The sequence below is a fragment of the Lissotriton vulgaris genome, chromosome 8, assembly GCF_964263255.1.
Source record: "Lissotriton vulgaris chromosome 8, aLisVul1.2, whole genome shotgun sequence".
In the NCBI taxonomy this organism is placed as follows: domain Eukaryota; kingdom Metazoa; phylum Chordata; class Amphibia; order Caudata; family Salamandridae; genus Lissotriton; species Lissotriton vulgaris.
In genome coordinates this window covers 586,020,184-586,047,521 of record NC_141696.1, presented here as the reverse complement: position 1 = coordinate 586,047,521, position 27,338 = coordinate 586,020,184, and the positions used below count along the sequence as shown (strand labels likewise).

General features: G+C 43.0%; 1 protein-coding gene across 3 annotated transcripts in view; it reads left to right on the top strand.

Annotated features, from left to right (window-relative positions):
* Positions 1-27,338, top strand: part of EPHA3 (EPH receptor A3) — an 861,555-nt gene that overhangs the window by 38,421 nt on the left and 795,796 nt on the right. For all 3 annotated transcript variants that reach the window (XM_086934429.1, XM_086934428.1, XM_086934427.1), the window contains exon 2: positions 25,759-25,823. In XM_086934429.1, the coding sequence (XP_086790555.1) occupies positions 25,759-25,823 (65 nt within the window). The remainder of the gene's footprint in view (positions 1-25,758; positions 25,824-27,338) is intronic.

Sequence of the window (27,338 nt, the reverse complement as noted above, 5' to 3'; positions counted from 1 at the left end):
GAATGCACCCGCCAGTGTGGCGGGCGCATCCTAATTGGATTTGTGGGACCGCTGCACACATAATGGGCAGTCCCATTTGCCAAAACGAGTCCGCCCGCCATCGTAATAAACCCCTTAGTGTGTACAGTCACTCCTCCTCCCACCCTGAGCCACCAGCTCCGCCCACCCTAACCCAGCCTACAGCAACCCTGTTATTATTGTTTTATTTTTCCCCTTTTTACTACTCAAAGAGCAGTGGGGCGATGCTCCTCCGCCTTAGCGGGGAGCCTCCACTGTTTGAATGTGCAGCTAGTTTAGCCACTTCTTTCCTTTAATACATATTCTACTGTGGTGTTAAAAGCTCAGAGTTGACCATGGAGGCGAGTGCACATCTTGCTTGTGGATCGAATGCAGAACTGCAAAAGTTTAAAAATATTCTTTCTTAAACATGAGTTCAACTTTCATATGTTGTCCCTGGGGTTATGCTAGGGTTCGCTGAAATTTTAATTACACCACCGACATTTTTTAATTTCATACTATGTGGAATATGCCAAATTTCCAGCAGTTTCACATTACATAATTCCACATAGATTTTGGTTGCAGGAGACCAGTTGATACAAAAACTGCCTTGCTCGAGGAACAGTATTTTTGTGAAAATCTGTATGAAATTTCTTGTAAAATTTCCACAAGAGATATCATCAAACCACATTTCACATATTTCACATATTTTCATGAAAGTTTGTGAAGAAAAAAACAAACACGATTTCTCACAGCTGGAGTGTGTATTGTTCACATCTGAAGGAACATCATGGTGTGAGAGAGTTGGAAGGAGTAGCAGTAGGTATCGAAAAAAACTTGTCATGTCACTTTTCCCTCATGCACGAAATGCAGTGGCCTATTTTTAGTTTATTTTGCAGTGGCTTTAGTTATTTTTAGCAGAATGCCAGGGTTTTGTTGCACATCAAGGGAATGGCAGCCATGTTTTGCTGGCCTTTGAGGAACCAGGGGGCGTCTGGGTACTTAAAGCTGCAAGAAGCTGAAAGTAAACAACACTGGAGTGAAAAGGCCCGTGAAATCATAAAGGGACTGTCAGGATTGGCGTGGACCCCGATCACAGAATCTTGGCCATGTCAGTTAATCCGTATGAAACGTGGTGTTTCGCAAACAAGTCATTTTTGACGGAGCATGAAAACAAACCAATATTTTCAAACATTTAAAGGCAACGTCCAAAATACAACAGCAAACCAGATTCACAGTAGTACACTTGAAAGCCGTTCAGTAAACATTGGTATACATGACATACATGAGAAACGTGGTGTTTATGTTGAAGGCTCGATTTCAAAACCCCATTCCTCACATTTAAATTACATGTTTATTGTTTTAAGTGGCCAGTAATGAAGCTGCCTTGCCATGGGTGCAAATCGAAGGTGGGGGTGGCGGGAGAAGAGCCGTTTTCCTTCCAAAGATGTAATGGAAGGGTTCCATTTTCAAAGGCTGCTGTGAAGTTAAATAAACAGCCTCGCCCCAATAGATTTCTATATACCAGATTATGGTCTCAGTAAAATTCCTCTTAGTGTTATTGTTTTCTCTGCACCTTTTTGACCAGAAGAAAATTGGATTTTGTCCTTGAAAACTTCACTGAAATTAAGTTTGCTGAGTATTTTACAGCGAGGACATACATCATTGAACTAAACCAATTGAAAGTCTACTTTTTTTACATCCTTCATATAAGCAATTTAACCAAGTCACCTCCCAGAAGCAACCCCTGACACTTGTTTAACCATCACCAGAGCTCTTCTGAGGAATACAGCTACTTTTTACAGCAAAAGGTTGCCATTTTCAAGGACCATTGATAGGCCAGTGTGACCACATAAAATGCAGCTGTACCAACTTGCATTACTCACTTTCTTCTCCTCCAATCAAAGCCAACGCTCCCTAAAAAAGACGTACTAAAATTTCACTGACAAAAAAGGGCCATTTTGGTACACGAGAAGTGGCATTTTCTAACTTTTCCCTGAAATGCATGGGGTAAATGGCATTTTAACAAGTAGGGAACACATGCAATAAACGTATGTCCCAGAAACAGCTCTATGAGCGGTCTTGATAGCATTGGGAATGTTCAGAATGAACTGCAGAAGCACTCTTATGATTTGGCGCCACAGACACCATCTCGAAGAAGTGAAATTCATGCAGAGTGAATAGCTGATAAGACAGACAAAAAAGTAATGGAGGAATACTCTAGCATTCTATACCATATTTTTTTAGCTTGGTCCTGTGCCAACAGAAGAAATGGTGCAGTGCACAAAGACTAATGAACTTGATTGCATCCCTGAGAGATTGCTGGTGTGTTATATTTTTTGCAAGCATTCCACAAATTACCTCTTGTTGATTTAATGTGGGAATGGATGTGGCTTAACAGCTAGAGTGGCCACCCTCGAAGCTGGGGAACCCGGTTCAAGTCTCAGCAGGGAAGCTCAACGTCCTGTGATTCTAGGCAAATCACTTAATATCCCTGTGCCTACCAAAAAATGAATGTGCCTGTCTGTAATGCAACTGGTGATCATGTAAAGCGCTCTGATGCCTTTGGGCCAAGTTTGAGCTATATAACATTTTTTAAAAAATGCGGTGTCCCTAGTGTAATAGGCTTTCCCAAAATTGGGTCCTGTGCTGTACAGTCCTATGACACCTCAATTACAGGGCCCAACAAGGTTGAAACCGGTTTGGGGTTGCTTGTGTTTCTGTTTAGAGTAGGGTGAACAGACGTCCCGGATTTCCCCGGACTGTCCCGGTTTTGGGAGAAGTGTCCCGGTGTTCCGACACTATCCCCCAAATTAAGAAAATGCCCCGATTTCTGTGTAGTGCCCGCATGTAGCAAAAAAAAATCCCTTTTTTTGTTTAGTGCCTGCATTGAGCATATCATTGGAGCCCTTTTTGCAGATGGATAAGTGTACTGCAAAAAGAAATACATTGAAGAGACACATTTTCTCTCTGGATTTCCCTTCTCTTTCTACAAAGGCTAACCACTAGTGTGACCCTGCTCTGCCCTTTAAAGGGAACAAGCCTTGAATGTGTGTGCGCATGCGTGTGTGTGTGTGTATATATATATATGCACACAAACATGCATGCGCACACACACATGCACAAGTCTACTGTATTTAGGCACATATTTACAAGGGTACTCAAAAACTGGGACAGGCCAGATATAGAAGTAAGACTAAAGGTTACTTTTATTTCTAGCCTGTCCCGGTTCTTGGTCCTCAAAATCTGGTCACCCTAGTTTAGAGGCCTTTAAGCCTAGTAAATCGGGCTAAACAGCCCCTATTGGAATGGGACCAAGAATGATTTCATATGAGTTTCCCAGTTGCTAAGTAGGCAGAAAAAAAAGACAGCAATGAGATCCGAGGGATTGTCAGTGGCTGAAGCTTTTGGGGGCATACAGCCCATCCATCACCAGTTGCTGATTTAGTCTGGAATCAGGCACAAGCACCGATCTGTCTGTGTTGCCTTCCTCTTCAAGTGTGTTCAAGACACCTACTTTGTAAAACAAGCATTGGAAATGCAATAGGTCTCGGATTTATTTGCGTTAGAGCTAATGGCATTTTAAATGGCAATGTCTTTTAGCCTTGTGTTATGTAGTGTATGCATGTGGTGTGTAATGGAATTATGTGGGTTGGATTGGAATTGTTAGTTGTGGAATTGTGTGGCGTGAAATTGTGTGGTGTGGAGTGTATTTGTGTAGTGAAATGATGTGGCATGGTAGAATGTTGTGGGTAGTAATTATGTGGTATTGAGTTTACTGGAATTGTGTGGAGTGGGAGTTTAATTATGTGGTGTGCTGTAGAATTTTGTGGCATGATGTGGAATTATGTTGTGTGGATTAGATGTATGTGGTGTGTTGTGTTGTGTTGTTGAGTTGAATTATGAGGATTGATGCCAAATTATGGGGAGTGGATTTGAAACAAGCCCTGTGGTGGTACCTTAATCTTCTCTTCTTAAAGTGGATTCATTAATGAGCTGCAGTGGTGTGTCTCCATCATCAAAGATTATACGTGGCTCTTTGACGATTCAGTGAGGCTGAACATAACCTGCAAATGAATGACCAATCATCATCACGGCGGTGGTATGTAGAGGCTCACACAGAGTGGGCATTGGGGAAGACTACTGTAGGCATTGACAGCTGGCCACGAGGATACACACAGGGCTTCATACAAGTTATCAAGGTGACCGAGGCCAACTCTCTCACACTCCCCTTTCAGAACATTTTAAGCATTCCATGGTAAAGTCAATCGCCTACTGCGCCTTAGGTGCCAGGGTAGGCGCTGCAGAGCAGTGATGGACAGATTGGGGCGTGCTGGGGAGGGCCGGTATCCCTGGGCAGGGAGAGGCTGTAGTGGGGAGCAGTGATGGGGAGGCTGATTGAGGATGTGGGGCAGGCTGGGGATGGGCCAGGGGAGAGCCTCTGTCCCTGGGGAGGGAGAGGCTGTGGTGGGGAGAAGTGATGGGGAGGCTGGTTGAGGTTGGGGAGGAGAGCGCATTCCTTCCCTAGACCTGGGAAGAGCCGGGGTCCTGCCGAGTCAGACAGACTCACAACGCAGTAGGCTGGCACACACACACCATACCTTGTACACACGCTGACTCGTGCTTACACTCACACTGACACTGACACACAACTTGCATAAGGGCTGACCATCTCCCATACACAATATGCTGACACAAGCACACCATAACTCGCACACACACTGGCACACTCATGCACAAACTCATACTTCCGCACACACACAACTTGCACACATGCTGACACACACACACCATAACTTGTGCACACACTGACTCGTGCTTACACACACGCTGACACACACAGCTTAGGGACACACACAACTTGCACACAGGCGACACTCACCCCCACCACTTAATCACACGCTGATACTCATGCACACACCCATACTTACACAAGGTAACTTATGCTTGCACATACACATGCACCAACACGCTAATGCATGCACCCACAACTTCACACATACTGACTTACAGCTTTACGTGCTAACACTTTGAAATAATGAAAGCAAAATTCAATATAACAGCAGCACTGTCCATAGGTGGAAGCACAAGGAAAACTTGATAGCCAATTATAAATCAGCGCCAGCATTGCTGAACAATTAAACATGAAATAAAATACAATTGAATGTGTTAAGTAAGAGCAGCAGCTATGACAAGTTTATGCTCTGCTCACAAGAGGCGCCAAACTATTTTCCAGCTCCTGTTCGTTCGAAAGAAAAGCACAATGGTTTTGGACCGGACCCCACGCAGCATTTTATAATCATATCAGACACTATTTGCCAAGGCAGAGGGGGTGCAAAGGTGCTTGTGCTTCCCGGCAATGTCTGTGGGAGAGATTCTAAAAAGCCTGTGAGTGGTGCGCATAACAGACACCAATAGGCCATGGGCAGAGCTACGCGACCGGCCATGGCCTATTGCGTGTTCTGTTTTAAAAATACACGCACACAAAGGCCAATGAAAGTGGACTTAGGAAATAACACGCACGAGCTGTGTGGAATTTCCAGGTCCATTTTCAAAACGCGTAGAAAAGGACTCTGGCTGTGCGAACACTGCTGCGCAATGTACGCTAGGCCGAGACCTACAAAAAGAAATTCACATCCACTGTTAAACTTACCGGACAAGAACTCTGTGTTCAGAAAGCTGGATCATAGAGTTAAATATTTGCTGCTTCCATTCATCTCCTTTGATCAGTCTGTCAAACGTTTGAATCCTGAAAACGCAATTTAGAGTAAAATATTTCTGCTCAAATATATAGTCCCTGGAAAGGGCACCAGATTACTATGATTCGGTATATAAAATGTGCATTTGTGTAGCTTTCTTAAACAATACTTACAAACACACAGAAAAAAAGAATTTCCAAGTTTCAAGAAAGAGCAAAGCCTACAAAAGTATTTTTCACAAAACACCGCAAGGATCAGTAATTCTATGTTACCAGTGTTATTTTTATCCCCAACTTTAATATTTTCAACAAATAGCTGAAGACTTTCTTCCTCAAGAAGTATTTTTTCTCCAAATGTATTTGACATCACTGAACAACAACAAATGATCAAATAAGCTGGTAGGGCCGGACTGAAATCAAAAACAGCCCTGGCAAAAATGTTCAAAACCAGCCCAGCTCATTTGCTCTCTCATAACTCTTTCCTCTTTCCCTCCTGAGGCCCCCTCACCACTGGTGTAATTTCCTGGGAAAACTGGAGAAAGTGGCAGAGGTGCCAGCATCCCTCCCCCACACTAAAAACTGGCCTCTAAATGTGCAAAACTCTATTTTCCACCTAAATTACACAACCTTTATACCCCCATGAATACACAGCAAGAACAGGTGTGCAAAATTGGTGGTGTTTCAATCCATGGAATTCCGCTGTTTTACACGAAGGGGAAGAGTGGGAACTGCAATCTGCAGCGCATACCCCTTTGGTTCCCTTACATAAGTATGTTAGAGCAACAAGGGACATCCACTTCAGTGCATACCCATAGGTGCCCTAACATACTTATGTAAGGGCAGTAAGGGGTATGTAATGCACTCTAGTGCAGTGCCTGCCCCTTTGTGTGCTTACATAAGTATGTGAATTCACAGAGGGGTATCCACTCAAGTGCATACCCATTGGTGCCCTTACATGTTTATGTAAGGACATCAAGGGGTATCCACTTCAGTGCATACCCCTTAGTGCCCATAAATACTTTCTTAAGGGCAACGAAAAGGAATGCACTGCACTGTAGTGCATGCATATCCCTCGGTGCCCTTGCATAATTATGTAAGGGCACTGAGGGGTATCCACTGCAGTGCATACCCCTCGGTACCCGTGCACCGAGGGGCATCCACTCCAGCGCATATCACTCAGCGCCCTTACCTACTTATGCAAGGGCGCTGAGGGGTATGCACTGCACTGGTGCTTTACAAGGCTGGATGAGGGGGAAGTCTGTCTATGGTTAAAAATCACTGCAGATTAAAGTTTAATCTGCAGTGGTTTTTAAACAGAGAAGGATTGCTCCCTCTCCCAGTGCTGTTTAAAACAATTATAGTGATGATTTAACTCTGCCGGCAGAATTAGTAATTCGGCATTACATGAGTAACACAGAATTACTAAATTACTCCAATTTCCCCGGTGGAATAAAAAAATTCAGCTCACCTCTAACTAATATCAGTTAGACCAACAGTACTTCCTTATTGAGGCGAGACTCCTACAAAAACGTCTCATTTCTAATGTCAAGAGAACCAATGCAACCATCTTGTCTGTGGTCCTCTCTCTTGAGGTCCTACGAAGAATCAGATGAAGCAAGGAACTTTTACTTGACTCTCCTCACCTCAATGTAAATAAAAGTGGAATTTAATAAAATGAAGCAACAATTGCCGTCCTGCGTAAATGTTCCTATGTTAAGTACTTTGGAACCCATTTGGACGTATTCTGCACTATATAAAATGTAATGAATAAATAAAGTAAGGGTAGATAATAAATCCTCTTCCAGTAGTCATAGAAGCATTCTAGACCTATCATTGCAAGTTTCAGCTTGCCAGTATCCACCATATTTGGATCCCTTCTTAAATTTTTAAATTATATTGTCCATACTTGAATCAGACTGTGTAATTCACAATAATTAGCACATATATCTTAACACCCATAGTAATACTTTGGATGCATATAGTAGTTTATGACCTGGAAAATATTTGTCACTCAAAACGTTTACAACTATTTTATTTCCTCTAGCAATTTTACATGTCATGGTGTGTGCAGTTTAATGTTACTAAAATGAAAAACGAAATTCAGCTAAAAATTAACTACTTTTCCTCCTGTGTGGCTTTCTTAAATAATGCTAGTTCATAAAACTATGTGAACGTCCAAAATGAAGTATTTTATGTTACATCGATCTGAATGTTTATGTTTTAATACAAAGATTTGTATATCCCCATTATGACCCTATAGAGCTGTTGTAATTCGTAGTAGTTTCAAGCATGAGATCAAGGATTCTGTCAAAGACCGGTATTAGACTTCTCTTGGTTTGACTAGGATTATTAGCTGTTTGAATGTTGTTCATATGCTGCTTTTGTGTATATATGTTGGTCATGTGCATGCTCAAAGTGGCAAGGCTACTTCAGGTTGTGTAGTTAGGATGGCAGGTGCTGAAATAATTTCTTGTGGCCATTAAACAGAATGCTGTCCCAAACACCAGGAGGGGCCTGTGCAGGTAAGAGCGGTAGGGCGGGGTGGGGGGGACTCGACAGTTGACGAAAAGGGAAATTTAAATAAATAGTAAATGTTTCCCTCGTCTTCAGTCGCGTCCGCCCCCCCCCCCACCCTGCCCACAAACCTCACCGCTCTTACCTGCAAGGGCCGCTCCTGCCATACACCTCTGTTTTCAGTATGTTTCTAAATGTTTGATAATCATCTCTACGTTAAATTACTGACATAAAAAGATTTTCGTGCATGATGTGGACCGCCGGCCCTGATACGATCCTTTTGGACTTAAAAGAGACAAATCTGCTGTGCTGTCCAACCTGAGTTGGTGCAATTTTCTGCCTCTAAATAACACAAGCGCTGGTCTACCAGCCTTTAGACCCAAAAGTGCTTCCATTGAGCAGGCGGTTGCAGGTGGTTGGCTGTGGCTCTTATTTTTAGGACTGGTCTTATTTTCTTTCACCAGAACATCACGCAAAACAGAGACTGAAAAGCAGAAATACAAGCAAAATCGATTAAGAGAAAGATAGAAAAAATGACTGAGGTCGCCCAAGACTGAGATAAAGAGACACGAAGCGTAGGGTAGTGGAAGAAAGAGATCAGAGGTGTAATTAGGAGTAGAAGGCCTTCATATTTATCAAGCTCTGCATTCATCAGCACCAATGGTGGTCTCCTTAGAAAAGCTTCAGGCACCTCCACTTAAAACAGTCAGCACAATTCAATGAGTTCCATTGCAGTTTTCTACTACTTCCTTAAACTGACCAGGGCGCTGAATGGTTGACTTGGAAGCACCCGAGTCTGTCATCGGCATACATGGTTGCATAAAAATAAACAAAATGTAGAAATTTGAAAGAAAACTGACAGCCTCATGCAGAGTGTGGCTAACTTTATGGGTGGAAGTCTCTGGGCTTAGGTGCTACGATTGTCAGGGAATAATTGTGTTGTGGCACATTCTTTGCGAACGGCTTCACCCAAGAGCCATTGTAGAGGTAAGTATAGCGGAAGATGGAGGATTGTGCTCTCACAGTCTCTCAAAGGTGGTTCAAAAAGAAATTGCAAGTATTCTTTAGTGATTTTGCGTGCGTCGTTTTTATTTGTTGTTGCATATGCGAAAGAATAATAGCCGACGCGTGTTTTGCCCTGGTGGTCTATTGGTCATGGGCTTTTTCAAGGCAAGGAATCACGTCTGTAGTCAGTTTAAGTTTTGTGATTCTCTAACAGGCCGGTATTTAAATTCCTGCAGTCCTGGAGCAAAAAGAGGCACCTGTAAATGTTGCATTTATGAGAGAAAACTCAAAAAAAATATAGAGTGGAATCCACTGACTGAATTTTTATCACCATAGGAATAACACTGGAGAGGTAATGAAGGTAGTGGATTTTGATCCATATTTAGAGTTTGCTCCAGAGATTTGCGGATGTAGTATCCTTCAAACTCTAAATGTGATTCCACATTGGAAATTCAGGATCCGTCTTTACACTAAATGCTACAACATAAAGATGTGGCTCCTGAATATTGACAAAATATTGAGAGACTAAATATTGTATTGAAAGGTAAATATGGATAGATTTTCTATAACTAGCTTCACATCTATGTACCTTGACTATATATATATATATATATATATATATATATATATATATGTATATATATATATATATATATATATATATATATATATATATTTGTAAATTTAAATGTAGAGGTACTTGTATAGCGCACGACTACCGGAGGCATCTCAGCACTTGTACAAATACCGCATAGGAACCCTTCCTGGCCTTTCCCTGTGAATTGCCCACTCCAGGGCACCCAGGCATCCTAGCGTTGCTGGGGCCATTGTGGAGATTAAGCAAGTTATTGCCCAGAGTTGCAGAGTGGGACTCATGATTAGAATAGGCACTGAGGCGAGAATTAACAGGTACGAGGGAATTGAGCCCAAGACCCGCCAAGGCGGGAACTGAACCCTGGTCCCGGGCCAGACTTCTGCATCAGGGTTTGCTGCTCTAACCACTGAGCCACACTTCTCCATATATATATTTTAATATATATATATATATATATTTATATATATTTCCCAATAATATGGAGTTAAGAACAGTAAATCTATTCTTCCCACTTTGCACTTAAGTTTCGATATTTTGACCCACAATATTTTGTCCACAATATTAGTGTGCCACAATATTCTTGTACTCAGTATTCAAGAGTAAAATCGACCAAAATGGTCCCCAGACCTGCAGGAGCTAGGCAATGTGTGACACACAGCAAGCCAGACGTGTGAATAAAGAAGGTGTAGCAGCCCATTAGCATGTCAACAGAGAATCTAGATAGTTCATGGACATATTCCATGCAATAGACAACAGATGTAGTTCACGATGAATGTCATGCGGAACAATAATCTTCCTCCATTCCTTCTCGCTTACCAAGCACAAGGTGTTTTTTCCGGTCAAATCTATATCACACAGACAATCTCTATCCATGAAAAACATATATTTACAGATTGAAATATGCTTTGAGATATTCCTTTGTTAGCACATTGTTGCATGTAAGAGTACACATCCTGCTCTCCCTCCTAGGGAGATGCCACACTGCCAGTGCCCGCTCAGGGCCACTTTCTGATTAGACAGCAAACATTGGGGCTTATTTTCAAGCTCATTGCACCGCCAGAATGTTACTTTTATTGATGTACCAGCAGCGCAATGGGCTTCCCATATTGACAAGGACATGTAAAGTCACCCTGCGGGACTTTTCATGACCTTGTAAATATGTTTCCCTTTCACGCATAACGCTGCAAGAAAGGAGCGTTCCATGGGTGTTGCTGTGGGTGTTCCCATGGAACATTCTTGGAACTTGACGAATTCCCAGATTTACAACATTTTGTAAACATTGGAATGCGTCAGAATCCTACGCTTCCCCAGGGGAGACCTAAGTAGGTGCAACGAGGAGAAATACTTTTATTTTTCTTTGTTTTTCCTCTTTCTATTCGTGCTGCAGTCTGCAGGATGCCAAGAAAGAGGAAAATGCCTTTAACCCCTTTGATGGTCATGACGGAACGGTTCCGTCATGAGCATCGGTTGATCTGTGCTCATGACGGAACCGTTCCGTCATGAGCCCGTTGGCTCATTAGAACCTTCAGCACAGCGCGCGAATTTGTGCCGCGCTGAAGGTGTTAATCAATGTTTTTGTGCAGGACGGTGTCCCTTCCTCCAAAGCAATAGTCGTCTCAGCGCAGGCGCTGACGCACGGCTGCTGTTTGTGCCCCGGCGCAATGGAGAAGGATAGGCGTGCACTGTATTTTGGAGATACAGTGCATTATGCCCCTTTATATTAACGCACAGCAGCACAACAGGAATGCTTGCTGCGCTCCGTGCAGCAAAATATTGTATATAAGGCCCATCGAGTGCAAATTTGACACACCACCTAATTTGCAACCAGAAAATAGCAGGTGTGCAACATGCGCCCGGTTACAAATGGAAAAAATACACAAATGAAAAATGTTATCCCCCCCCCCCCCCCCCCCCCCCACTCAATCCGAGGTTGGTATATTATGGATCTGTGCCTTTGGCTCCTGTGATTTGCACCAGGTTTCACCTGCAGCAAATCACTGTAGCACACATTCATGATTTGAACCGAGACTGCAATCCCAGTGTGAGTGCAAATGGAGGTTTGTGCCCAAAATAAGATAATCAGATCCATAGTGAACTGGGCCCCACTGTCCACTTTGCTCTTGCGTAGACAGCACTGTTGTCCAGTCAAGCAATCTGCCACTATATAAAGCCACCCAAAGAACGACAGTGTCAAAGGCAGTAGTATTTGCATAATAGTTGTGTTTTTAACACAATTGTGAGAAAGTACCAAGCCATTTCAAAACGTTGAAATCCGTCTAATATGCTACTAAGTCGATGGTAGTGAATGGGAAATTAAAACGCAGCCAAAGTGTTCACATCAAGGCCACGGTGTCGCATTTCAAAGAATTTGAAATGTATGTACGTAGAACAAAGCAATCGGTACATTTTTGGCATCCTCTGGGGCAATGTTCACAAATCATACCTTCAGACGTACTCCTTGAGGTTGAGTTTACGATGAAGATTAAATCATTCCTTTGCATTTGCACTCAAGTCAGTGTTGTATTTCTTCAGTGTTTTGCATGCATGAAAGAAGCTAAGGGTGCCAGTTTCCTAATGGATAGCACGTGAGTTGAAGAATGTATAACCAAACAGCTGGATAATCCAAGGAGGGATTTACCAGTGCTCCTGCTGCTCGACATGACAGTATAATGTACATAGGAGCATGATCTGTTTGAAAAAGTAGTAAGTGTGAGCTGAAACATTTTACCTACAGCAAGCTGAACTTACCACAAGAAGGACAGCGGTGCACTGTTTCTAGAAGGTTCCATTTAAAAATGCATGCAGATTAGTTAGCGCTCTTAAAATTCTAGAGGATAGAGATTACATTGAATTTCTTGTCAATGCTAACAAAATAGTTGGCGCTGTTGGTCTTGTTTTTACATGCATTAAACAAAAAGAAAAAAATTAAATTGGACAATTTTGCTGTCATTTGCATTTGAAAAAGGTTAATGAGTTTTACTTTTAAATACACACATGCACACATCATTGCTTAGGAGAGATTTTTAATGTAACATTTTAATTGCATTTCTATAGCGCTTACTACCTCTGATGAGGCATCAAATCCCTTTTTCAGCAAGTAGCACGCTACTCCGGAATCCAAAAAGGATTAGTGGTGAACTAGTATAGGGCAGTATGAAATGAATTTGAGTGGTGGACATGTTAGTCTGTTATTTGGATTGAAAATGATAGTGGAGGGATAGAAGAGGGAAGGGTTTGCATTTATATAGCGATTTCTACCCCTGATGGGGTGTTGGAGCGCCTTTTGGTGGGTAGCATGCTACCCTGGAAAAGAAGCAGGATTAGTGGGGAAATTAGTATAGGGGAATATGAAATTATTTTAAGTGGTGGACGTTAGTCTGTTATTTGGATTGAAAAAGGATACTGGAGCAATAGAAGAGGAAAGGGTTTGCATTTATATTTATATTGTGCTTGCTACACTTGATGAGGTGTTGAAGCGCTTTTCGGAGGGTAGCACGCTACTCCGGAACCAAACAGGATTATTGGTGAATTAATAGAGGGAATATGAAACCAATTTGAGCGGTGGACATGTTGGTCTGTTATTTGAATTCATAACAACACACAAGGAAAAGGGGGGTCCCAGGGATATTTAGAGACCTGCCTTGGTTCGTATCCCCATACAACAATCTTAACACACCAGAGAACCAGGGGTCTAGGAAGAGATGGATCTATTCATACACTCACCAGGCGCTACTGTAATTGCATCAGTAGAGGATACAAAGATTCCTATGCAGCCTGAATACAAAGCACACGCTAAAAAGTCAATGATCGTGAGCTCAAGTGATTGTAAATGAGACTCAATTCAGAAAAGAAGGATTCTCATCAAATGTCTTGTGATGATCTATATTCTCATTTGGTCATCCATGGCCGTGGGGCAGTGTGTCTCTAGATCATTGAGACCAGTTCCACTCGCACTTACTTGCGAAAGTGAATGAGTCTTGTTGCCAATCAATGTGCTGACCAAGAGATAGATAGAATAACTATGGGAATCTGTGCAGTGCAAAAGAAATTATAAATGTGTGGTGAGTTAAATTAGGGAGGCAAAAACAGAAGGACAGAACATTTTATTCTATTAATTGTTTTTACCCTCTAGTTAAAACCAAGTACAGTGCAAAAAAAACGGTAATCGCAAACAAATATGACTACCATGAGGGGGCCAACATGTTTCAGCCTCTGGGGGAAAAATATCCCTAGGCTTTCTTCAGGCCCTCTGTTCGTACTATTTGCTACTGCTAGTATTTATGTGAAAGTAAGGAGTGAAATATTATTCTTATAAAGGATATAAAAGGATCACGTTGTCCATAATCATTTTCCTCCGTTGCCAAAAATGGTGTGTCTCACATCTAGAAGAAACAACAATCACAGTGGTCTCAATCATCTAAGCAGTATACTTGTGAAAAGTTTATAAACACATTTTTGAGAAAGTTATTAGCACTCACCCAGATTAGCCGGGGAATAGACCTCACCTCTCCTGGACCCTGCTCAGGAAGATTGAGGACCCGCTCTAAGAAAGAGAGGTATTACGTGTTTTGAGTATCATAGCTAGTTCATTTAAACATATTATGCCTAATGTCCCCAAGAACAACACATTTTGCACCTCTCTTGTAAGGGCGCTATTAATCTGTTAGTCACAAAATCCTGCCAATTGTTACTCAAGTTATGGATATAAAAACCGTTATAAAACATTGCTTAACACTAATCTCTTGCAGACTTTCCCCGCCTATAGAGAGATGTAAAAGATAATGTCTCTAGCAAAAAATGGATAGAAGGTTTAGAGTAAGACTATGTGGCTAACCTGTCCGTCGTTGCCTCGTTGCAGACGCCGAGTCAGGGGGGAGGCGTCTGCTTGGGCTTCGTCCCGGAAGTTTATAGCAAACACTGGATTGAGGGGAGGAGCCCCGTTATTCGCCGTATGTTTGACATGCCCCTTATAAACAACAATGTCAGGTAACAAGTCTAGAACACAGGTGTTGCACCAGATGCCTAAATGGTTACACAAGGCAAAAAGGAGAAAACAAAGAACTGTAGCATTTGTGCTTTGATGCCGCCTGTTGATCCAGGGAATCACGCGATATTTCATAGAACTACAAGACGACGTCATCAGGTCGTGTCCTGTAGTTATTTAGAATTGACAATAAAGTTTCTCAGTTTAGCAATACCTGATGAACACAAGATGTGATAAACACAGTCGTCATACGATCAGGCCAAAAGAAAGGGTGTTATTTGTCTTCCGGGACGAAGCCCAAGCAGACGCCTCCCCCCGGCGTCTGATTAACTAAAATCCTTACAAACAGGAAGTATAAAATACATTTAATTGTGCATGGGACACATTTGTCACAGTAACACTAGTAACTTGTAACACTTGATATAGCAGCATTTTTGGGCATTAATTGAATCTTCCATAAAACCCTAGATACTATAATGAATATTTCCTTTTTTTATTTAATCCTAAATTTAAGTGCCAATGCTAAAGTGCCTTTATATCTAATCATTGCAAAAGTGCCAACCTTCTCAGGATTGACTTTCTATTTCTAATATTAGAAATCCGATGTTTCATACAAATCATAAAAGACAATGCTACATTTTATATAAAAGTAATAAAATATTCTAAAAACTTCCTATTTTACACCTTTTTTTTAAATTCAAAGAATAAAGTGTCATAGTTAAAGTGCCATAGATAAAGTGCCACTGTGCAATTCCTTTCAAATAAGCCTTTCTTACATCAATCGACATTCTGTTTAGTTAGTTTAGAAAGAGTAACATCTTCCTCACATCGGAACCTGCACTGAATGAACAAATAATTAATCAATATGACTCACTCACTCGAGTGATCAGCCATTAGGACAACAATTAGCAGTACTGTTGATCTCAATGGTTATTTTACATTAAACATACAGACAATGTAAATTGAAATTTGGAAGATTTAAGGAAAAACCTATGGGTAAATAGGTCACTCTGTCCTTGAAGCCTTCTTGTCTTTGTGCCAACACCCTGGGTGGATCCGTTTGATTAAGTCTGTTTCCACTACTATCAGGAATTGATTCTCCTGTCTTAGTCAAATATTTCATGTTTCATCCACGAACTTTGCAGCAACTTTGGTGATGGTTTCAAACTGACCCACAACAAAAATGGCACTTTTCATATCATTCATCTTAGCTCTGATGGTCTTGTGTTCTTCGGCAGCTGCTTCTTTCTCATTTCCAGATATCACTAGGGACACCTCAAACCTGTCCTGGAAATCTTTCCAGTGTAAACACACAGATTTCTTAATTCTCTGCACACTACAGACTATTTGAAAATGACAAAAAGATAATTTTTTGGGTAATTCTTGTTTTGAAAAATTCTGAGAGTTTCCAAAGATTCTATCTATTTGTTTGGCTTCGCTCGCAAATAAAAAGCACTCAGAAACAACAAATAGGCAGTTGGGTTGCTCTAGGGAAAGGGAGTTGTGGCCTTGGACGGGGCTGCCATAGCAGCTACTCATTTAGGACATCATAATTGATTGCGACTGAATATAGGACACATGCATGCTGGTAAAGACAAAAATAAGGGAAGGAAGGACTGAGGTAAGGTGCGCAAGGGTGCACAGGTTCTGACATAATTATGCCGAGAGGTGGATGAAAGCTAAACAAGGGGCTAAAGCCTTGCTTTCCAAGCATGGAAGAATGGTGAAAATAAAAAAGTGCAGATTGATGTACTTAAGTTAATTATTTTTCATATTTGTTATAGATTTTCACCATAATTGCTGAAGCTTTCATTTTTACCATGCAGACTACACTTTTTGGAATATTTAACCCCTTGGCTGCTGGCCTGATTCCCCTGCTGTGCTGGTGGGAGGGGGGGCGCGCACAGCGCCCCGGTGCTCATGACGAGCTCAGCTCGTCATGAGCCACGGTTCTCGTGTGCTCATGACGAGCTGAGCTCGTCACGGCCACACCCGTTTCAATAGAACGCTCAGCACAGCAGGGGAATTATCCCCGCACCTGAGAGTTCTAACGGCCATGACGAGCTCAGCTCGTCATGAGCACACGAGAACCGTGGCTCATGACGAGCTGAGCTCGTCATGAGCATGGGAGGGGTTAATCTGTTGGAAATAATATTTGCCATTATATGTGCATAAGAAATAATCAGAATGAATTTTGTATCCTTTACATTGTTTTTACTGCTTGGCACCCCACCACGTGCCATAACAAAAAAACTCTATGATGTGGGCAGTGCTGACTGCGTCATAAAGCTTTTTCTCTCCACCTGTCCTGTGTGTTGCCACCTACCCCGCCCCCTCTCCCTTCCACTAGTAATAAAGAAAACACTTTCACACGGCCACCGCCTGCCTTATCATATAATTTCTTTAACTATCAGCCATGCTGCACACAGTTAAAACTTTAAAAAAGCCTACACCTTGCATAAACGAGACCTATTGGCTTTGACAATAATTGTTTCTGAATGAGGGTTTATGCATCTCTGTTTCTTACCTCATTCTGTATGTCTCTGTTCCCCAAAAATCCTCTCTCTTAGATCACTTTAATTTTCTGTGTCATGTTCCCTTTATTTCCCCTCTGCCTATTTCCTTTATGATACACGCCTTACATTTCAGTTTCTATAAAGGATACATTCAAGCACTGCTGTGTATTATTATTCAATGAGATGTGAATGCCCCTTTCTTGTATAATGATATTTTAATTGATTTTTGATTCAGTGTAGCGTGCTCTAGTGATGATTCTCTGGTAATGTCATCTTTTTTATTGATTTGCCCTTTGGTTTCCGGTTAATACACATGTGGCAAATCACTATCCAATTCCCTGTTATTTTCATGGTTTTAAGGCCAGTCGAGAGCACATGTTCCATTTTTATCATGACACTAAGTGGCTGGCAGCTGCTTGCAGTAATATTCATGTTACCTATTGAATCACCTAAAGTATTGATACAACTTGTGAATTGATTGATGGGAAATGAAAGAAATGAGAACTTTGTTGTGAAAAAGGGAAGTCAAAATTTAAAGTCAAACAAGCATTGGCAAAGCTGAAAGGTCGAGTGTTGGCTGCAAGCCTTCTGACTTTGCCAATGCTTGGTTTGTCATGGGGACTGTTTTTTTTGTTTTTAGACCAATGCAAAAAGAACAATTGATGGACAGAATGCTGAACAATGTCAAACATTCACGCCCAGTACAGAGATCTGGGCCTAAATCCATTGTTTTGTTTGCTCCCCATGCCATTCCAGTTTGGACCCAGCCATATGCAAATCAGTATTGACCCTACCTCCCAAGGTAACAGTCCATTACAAACTGCCAGACCAGGTCCTCCCTGGACCGGAAACAAGCTTTGTGGGACTGATTTTGTGGTATCACCCCTCATCAACCAGGCTAGGTTGCCGCCAGTGGCATTGTTAGCATGGGACCCACGTCCGGGCATACCTGTCCCACTCGGGGTGACAAAAGCAAAAAAAAACAATTGATGGGTGAATGCTGAACAATGTCAATCATTCACCCCCAGTACAGTGATCTGGGCCTAAATTCATCGATTATTTTGCTCACCTTGTCATTTCAGTTTGGACTCAGAAGTATGCAACACAGTCCTGACCCTGCTCCCCATTGGAACAGTCCAGTCCGAAATGCCAGGCCAGGTCCTGCTGGACCGGAAACAAGCATCCTGGGACCGGGCTTTGTGCAAGACCATCATGCTCTCACTCACTGTGAATTTAGTCACTGGCTGACGTGGGCTCACCCATTACCCATTCTGTATGCTGTGTGGGGTGAAAAATAAAATATGAATGTCATAACAACACATCAATGGACGAAGAAGAGTAGCTGTAAGATCCTATATGTAAGTGTAATATATATATATATATATATATATATATATATATATATATATATATATATATATATATATCACAATAGTACCTCCTCCCTCGAGAAAGATCACCACGGACACCTCACATGGATTGCAGAAATTTTAATCATCCAACTGCACAGCAACGCGTTTCGACTTTACGTCTTGATCAAGACGTAAAGTCGAAACGCGTTGCTGTGCAGTTGGATGATTAAAATTTCTGCAATCCATGTGAGGTGTCCGTGGTGATCTTTCTCGAGGGAGGAGGTACTATTGTGATAGTTTTCAGGGCTTCCGGTGCCCTGACCACGGACCGCCCGTCAGACGGCTTCTTCCATACCGGAGCTGTGTTGCTGGATATATATATATATATATATATATATATATATATATATATATATATATATATAAACTTAGTAAAATCAAAGGTGTTGGCTAACACCGGGTCAACAAATAAAAATAAGCCAATATTTTAGCAACACGAACAACACTTCCCTGTTAGACTAAATATTAAGAACAGTGTTACTGTCACACTCATTGACAACAGATAAAAGTTTTGATGTTACTTTCATAGCTCCTTATAATGCTCTCAAACCTGATAAGAAGGCAATGCACGAAAATTTCTGAAATACAGTTATTAGAAATGTATTCTGCTCCACTGCATGCCGATGTGATTTACATCGACTTACAAGAGATGACACTAGTTTATTAATTTGAATATATAAAGCACTTTTATCCAAAGTGCAAGAACAAAAAACAAACTGTAAAAAGACAACTTAACATCATAAGACAGCTCTGCAACTATAGATAAGAAATTAAACAATGAACATAAATATTTAATGTATGTTGGAAACCTGAAGCTAGGGCATTTCTTTAGAAACATTTTCTGAACAGAGACGATGAAGGTGATAAATAAACAGCAGCACTAACTCATTCCTGGGATAAGTACCAAGTAAAGTACGAGAACGGAGCTAAGAGGGATCTTTCACCCAACACACTGGTTAATAGGTGCCCCAATCTAGTGTTCCCCATATGCCGCTTAATTGGTCTGCCTAGTTGTTCTGACCCACTAAAATGTTCCACCTTTCTGGGTCTTCCTAGTTCTTGTCACAAAATTACCCCATTCAGTCACACTCATGCTCAGCCCTACTCCCCATAATTGTTGCGCCACTGCCTGACCTGCTTTGCAGTTATTCTACTGTCAGTCCCTGTTTCTGTCGCTGAAATAACCCTCCACTCTCCATCACTTCTTGCCGCCAACCTGACCTCACCATTAGCAAGAAGTGCTTACCTCTTTCCTGCTCCTTGACAGTATCTCGCCATGACACATTGGTCACGTCTGGCCCACGGATGCAGGTGCAGACATCGAAGCTCAATGCATTTCCAAGTTGCCAGCGTCACAAGACTTTGTCTTTGTCAAATGCACACCCTTTCAACTGCTTCAGTCTCTTTGGCCCTGATACCGAGCTGAAACCAAGTTTCGTCCAGATGTCCTAAGAATCTATTCAGTAAAAGTGGTTGCAAATTGTGCACTGACGTTTACAGGATCCATTCTGTTTTTTCCGAACCGGCTTAAGTACTAATAGATTGGTTCTCAAAAAGCCGATTCAAGGTGGGTTACAATTCTTTGTACCTCATTAATATTAATGAGGGAGGTTGCAAATTGCAACTTACTGTGCATTGTATGTGAGGAGATAGGTCAGAGTGTGGACAGATGGCACAGGGAGAAGTAATAGGCAGCACAGGGCAGGATCTGAGGAAAGTGGCAGAGTGTGAGCAGAGGATCTTGGGAGCAGATGTGACAATGTGTGGGCAGGGTGGGACGACAGTGTGGTAACAGAAAGGGCAAGGAGCAGAAAGCAATGGGCCAGTAAAAGGGGTATTGTGGAAGCAAAGTGGGCAGTAAGTGAGCAGATGGGGCAGACAGTAGATGTAGCAGTGAGATTGGAAATGGAGCAGTGTGAGAGCAGAGGGCGTGGTGTGTGAGCATATATTTTTCCAAAGTGTATCCATTAGGGTATACTGCATTAAAAACAAACTTGACAACCTTCAATTGGATCAAGTTGAAAAATTACTAACGTGGATATTCCCACTGCACTGTTTGTTAGCTAGTTTTTTACACTCATTATAAAAATGGATCATCTCACCTGGGCCAGACCAATAATGTAATGAACCTTGCGCTGATAGTGTAGTAACGGACCTCTCACAAAGTAATGTAATAAATGGAAGTGAGAGGAAAATCCAACAAAGTGAAGATGTAAATTGAACAATAAGATGTATTCATAGAAGAGGACCCACAACTGTACAGGTCAAGGTCTAAGGCAAATCTACATAAGAACACAACATATTCTAGAACACTACATGTCATCCAGAACATTGTGTATAAAACATTCTTTAAAGAAACACTACTACATACTGAAGAATATATAAACTTACATACTACAGATAGTCCTCAAGAAAAAATGCAAACTTCCCTGACCAGTGGCGTCTCTAGAGGAGGGCCAGGTGGGGCCTGTGCCCCATCTCTATTTGCCCGGGGCCCCTTTTGTACCCCACAACCACTACTGCTTAAGTGCTAGAGGGTGCCACACAAAAGAACTGACCCTGCACATTGTCACACACATTAATTTTGTCAAATATCTTTTCTTGCAACACAAGGATATTTTTTAAGTGTTTAAACCTGACTGTGTATTTATGTGTGTATTTTCTATATAGATACATATCTAAATAAGGCCTGTCTAACCACACACTGTGGGCAGCCATACCCTTGCCTACGGTTGTGCTCGGCGGGTGTTTGGCTGCACGGCCTGGCCAGCAGCTCTTGCAAGGTCTGGGGGTCAGCGTACCCCTGTCCTGAAATAGCAGCTGACACATTTCTCTACATGTTGCGGCCAGTCAAACATATTGAGAGCTCCTAGGGGACTCGAAAGACCATTTGCATCCATGGGAATGAGATGACATCAGGGAAAAAAGGTCTCTTGGCCTATATTTTAATTTTGTGCAACTGCAAGGCTCTTGTGAAACTCTTGTGAACCTAACTGCCCAGATATACAAATATTCTGAACATTATTTTCTCAAAAACTACTGAACTGATTTACACCAAACCCCACAAAAAAAGCAAGCTTTCTGTGAAAAGACGCAGCTTTCTGCCAAATTTGGTGCAATTCAAATCAGCGTTTTTGGATGTAGCGCTGTTCAAAAGTCCTTATTGAAGTTGAATGGGAAAATTAACGTTTGGTACACTCCTTTTTTCTCTGCACTGCATGGCAGATCACACAAAAACTTTCCAGGAAGAAGCTAAGGTGGATTAAGTTTTTGGGGAAAGTTTCATGAACATTTGACAAACAGAGCAAAAGTATTTAGCTAATCAAAAACAAATATGCACTTTCTTATGGTAACTAGGACCTAACTATATCTACACAGTGGCAGCTGCCAATGGGTACTATATATATGTATATCCATTGTGAAAATTACAGTTAATAACAAAGATACGTGCACTCAGGACTGGAAACCAAATTGCAGTTTATTCATGAGAGAAATCTCCAGGACACAGCCATTTCTCTGCCAGCATCGGCACGGGCAGGGAAAGCTGTGTTTGCTCCCATTTGGCAGGAGCATTTTCAAAACTCCTACTATGTGGGAGCAAACACTCAGTCTTTGAAAATGCTCCCAACAGTTGGGAGCAGACTTTTGGTCTGTTCAGAGTGGGCAGGGAAACTGATCAAACTATTGCTCCTGCCTGGAGCTGCACACTGGGGGTGAATGATCAATTTATCTTGCATTCGTCCATTGTTTATGTGTCTTTTGCTTTCTTGCTCTAATTGCGCTGGGTGTGCCCAGAGGTAGGTCCTGGGCTCACTGTGCCACTGGATTCAAGCTAGCCTGGCTGATGAGAAGTGATACCCGAAACCGGTCCCAGGATGCTTATTCCTGGTCCAGGGAGGAATTGGTTTGGCAGTTCGGGCTGGATTGTTTCCATGAGGAGCAGGATCAAGACTGATTTGCATATGACTGGGTGTGAAATGGGGTGGCATGGTGAGCAAAGGAACAATGGATTTAACTGAGATCTCTTGACTTAGTGTGAATGTTTAATTAGTTCCGCATTCCGTATAGCATTTATGTGACTTTTGCATGCGGTGAGTCGACTGGGGTCACAGGGGTATATGGTGGGTGGCCTAGATAGGAACCAGCATTCCCAGCTTTAATGATGAGGGACCCAGGGAAGGGGAGCTGCATTACCCTCTCCCCTTTAATTTAAGGAGTGACCCGGGGAGATGGACCTCCAGGGCCTAACACGGCTTAGGAAGAGGGGCTGTGTGGCCCACTTCCCCTTTATTTTAAGGAGTGGCTCTGGGGAGTAAAGGTCCTAGTGCCTAACAAGGCTTGGAGAGGAGGGCCGAGCAGCCCCGTCCCCTTTAATTTAAGTAGATGTGGCCCTTGGGGATTAGGTCTCCAGGGCCTAGCAAGACTTGGTGAAGGGGGCCATGCTGACCCCTTCCATTTAATTTGAAAAAAAACACCCATGGGGGATGGAGTCCTCAGGGCCTAACAAGGTTCAGTGAGGTTGGCCACACAGCCCCACACACCTACTTTAAAAAAAAACATCCCTCTGGGATGGAGTCCCCATGGCTTAGCAAGGATTGAGGAGAGGAGCCACGGGCCCCCTCACCTGTAATAAAAAATAAATATAAAAAGGCCCTGGACTATGGGATCCCCAGGGCCTAAAGAGTCTCTGGAAGGGGGCTTCATGGCACCCTACACTTTTTTGTACGTTTTGGCACAGGGTATGCTCCCTGGGGCCTATGATGGTTTGGGGAGGAGGGCCACATGCCCCACTCCCCATTGCACAAAAAAAGAGGCCCTGGGGGATGGGGTCCCCCAGGGCCAGACACTGTGGCAACCCCCCTATGCACTTGGATAATGGCCGTGAGCAGCATGTGGTTGACTGCCTTTGGGGGCAATGGCCACAGGGCCTGTCCACAGGCCAGGCCTTGTAGCAAACCCCAACCACGCATGGCCAAAGTGTGAAGTTGGCTGCATTTGGCCACAGGGACCCCATCCCCAGGGACCCAGCACATTGTTTAGGGGGAGGGGAATGCAGCATTCCTGCATGAGGACCCCAGAATCCACCGCTTTAAAAGGGGGTGGTCCTGTGCCCACCCACGGCACCCACTATCGACTCTTTGGGGTCCACTGGTGGAGCCTTGGGCACCCACAGCCCCAGCTGGTTCCCCTGTATCCAGCAGGAGCTGGTATTTATCCCTCAGGGAGGAGCTAGTACTGCTGCTCCCTGCTGACAAGAGCAATATGTAAATATCTTTCCTTGACCCCATCACTGCGGGCAGGGAAAACAGATCTAAAGTCTGCTCCCAGTGAGCAGGAGCATTTTTGAAGCTCCCTCCTGCTGGGAGCGGACTTGGCGTTTGCTCTGGCTTGGCGGGAGATTTAAAAATGCTCCTGACAAGCGATAGCAAACAGGTTTCCCTGCCCGCATCGGTGCAGGAAGGGAAACTGCTATGTCCTGGGGTGGGCTCCCTGGGACACCGCATTTGAGCTAGCTCCGGGGGATGGGGTCAGAGAAGGGGGCCCTCCCTCTTTTTTCTTTTGGTTTTGTGACCCCGGAGGTTGGGGTCTTGGGCCTTTAGAGGCTTTGGGAGGGAATCCGCAAGGCCCCCCTCGTCTTAAAAAATGCAGCAGGCCCTGAGGAGGGGGCCCCCAGGGACAAATGTGGCTTGGGAAGGGGGCTGTGTGCCCCCTCTTTGTTAAAATTGCAGCCTATGCTGGGAAATGGAGTCCCTGGGGCTGAAATCACCCTGTGGAGGGGGATCACATGCAACTATCTCCCTTTTAAAAATGTGCCAGGACCTGGAGGATGGGTCCCAGGGGCTGAAATTGGTCCAAAAGGAGGGGCTATGTGCTCACTCCCTGTAAAAATTGCAGCAGGCCCTGGAGGATGGGGTCCCCGGGGCCAAAATAAGCTTAGGAAGTGGGGACCCTGTGCCCCCTTTAAAAATGTGTCAGGCCCCGGGGGATAGGGTTCACTGGGCCAAAAAGGGTCTGGGGATGCGGGCCACTCCCTCAAAACATAAACATCTCTTTCCCCCGGGTCCTGGTCCACCCCAGTGGGGGCTTTAAAAAATGCAAGTCCAAGGTCCTAATATGACTGCTACCGTTTCCTGGTTGAAGTGGGGGCAGCCAATTGGATCTCAGTTTGAGATCTGTCATGATCCACAGAGCTTCCTTGTCCCTAGATATACAGAGTATTTGAGCATTAATAGCTCAACACGACTGAACGGATTTACACCAAAACACAAACAGCACTCTTAATGGACCTATATAGCTTTCGGCCTAATTTAGTGTATATCCATGCAGCAGTTTAGGCTATAGATGTTTCTAAAGATCCTATGGGGAAATCAAAAAGAAAATACATAATGCACCCCCTTTATTTTCTCGGCTCCCGCTTGACAAATAATCCCGAAACTTTCCATGCGCAAACTAGTTAAAAAAGAACACTTTTTTGGAAAGTTTCAAGGAGATTTGTCAAATTGTACCAAAGTTATTAGCAACACAATAAATAGATTTCGCCTAGAAGCATAATCCTAACTACAACTACCCTGTGGAGACCGCCACTGGGTAATACTTATCTCTGTATATGTATAGGAATGTGTGTGAGTTTGTGTTTGGGTGTGTATGTGTGTGTGTGTGTGTGTGTGTACCCCCGCCCAAGATTCAATTCCAGACACTGCACCATTTCAGACAATCAGTAAGTCCACAAATTGTCATATTGCCGGCACACAGTCAGCAAAACAAGCAGAGCATGTCCACAACGTCTGTAATTAATTTACACAGGGAATCACAGCTGAGGCATTTCATGTTTGTTTGCATAAAGCTCGTGCTCCTCTGATGTTGTTCTGTTTCGTTGTAAATGAGCTACGCCGCGGAATTTGTTTGAGAATCCGGGAGGCATGGCCACCTGAACAAATTAAAGCTACCAAATAAACACGTCTGTGCTCAGAGTGTAGCCAGGGGTAAATTGATGGAATACAGGAACTCATCCCTTTGTCTTCTCTTTTCTCTTGCAGTGAGCCTCCTGGATTCTAAAGCGGTACAAGGGGAGTTGGGTTGGATCTCCTACCCGTCGCATGGGGTGAGTACACACAATGAGAAATGGAGAAGGCGGCTGCACATCAATGTGTAGAGGGACATTAAACTATTATTCCTGTTACCACTGTGCAATAAAAACATTAGGAAGTGTGAATCACACATCATAAAAAAGGTGTTGGTGGGTGTGTTTGGGTTGATAATCAGTTAACAAGGGAGAGGAGCGGGCCAGGGAGAAGAAGATCTCCAGAGATTGTTCTTCAAACTCTCTGGGAGGGAACACAAAGAGAGCTGTGCAGGAGAGCACGTGGTTCTGCCAAGAAGAAAGCCATTCCTTATTTTTCACATTACGACCCTCATTCCAATTTGCCCATAATATTGAATTTGCAGGGAATGGGAGTTATCAGGCAAATCAGGAATTAAAACTACCATGATGAGCTGAAAAAACCCTTAAAATGAGAAATAAGAAGTAAGAGTTGGACTAGAAATGTACCTGTTATTTCAATTTTGCAGGAGTCAACTTGGAATGGCTGGATAGCCCCACATCGCAGTAGCTGCAATACATGAAGCACCAGTACTTCTGGGTGCATGAATAGCTCATAGCCCTGCATCATTTGAAATCAGGCACTAATTAAAAGAAAAAACATTTAGCAGCTTAGTCTTTCGGGGAGAACCCCACTAAACCTAGTGCATCGAAGGGGAGCACAGTATAGATGGCTTAAAGACCTCTGCATTAAGACCAGCCTGATCAGAAAAAGACAATGTGCAGTAGACACCATCTCCTTACTCTGAGAAAGGCAGTGGGTGGAGAGCAGAAATGGATAGTCTGTAGTAGGGCAGTATAGCATAGCAGAAGGAAAGCTCTCCTAGAAGTAGGGAATGGTGTTATCAGAGAGGGATGCATTGAAGCAAGTCCATTCGGGCTCCGGGCCATCCTTACCTATTTGCTGAGGTGCACCAGGATGGGACAGAGAGCTATGACGTTTTTAAGGTACCCATGCAGAATCCCATGCAGTGCCCATCAGTGCATCATGGCTCACACTCCAATATTTGGGGAAAACCGCATCATATGGTAATAACTTGCATTTCTGTGTGCCCGAAGTAGCTGCAGATTCTGGGTCTTCTTAACACTGTAAATTACATTTATTAAGCCTATTGACACTATTGTCCTCGTTTTTATTAACTTCTGAAGTGTAAAAACCAGAGCATTCTCACAGGATTTTGTCCTGTGACTTTCAAGATGTTGATAGATCGCCATGAGAGTGTATTAACCTACTAAGACATTAGCCGTGTAAAGTTCCATAATGGCGGTTCCATTTTCGAAATCTTTCATCTTGGAATCTTTCAAATCTCACCACTATCAAAATTAATTTAATTATATTCAGATCCACTGGATCTCTGCAGCAACCAATAACTACAGAAAGGGTGATACAGTCGAATTGTTTATGAGGCCAGAAAAGGATACATTTGTGGCACAGTCTGTGGCAGTATCATCTCACTGATGTGACATTTTAACAGGTACATAAAAAAGATCCCAAGACTAGGCAAAATACATGGGACT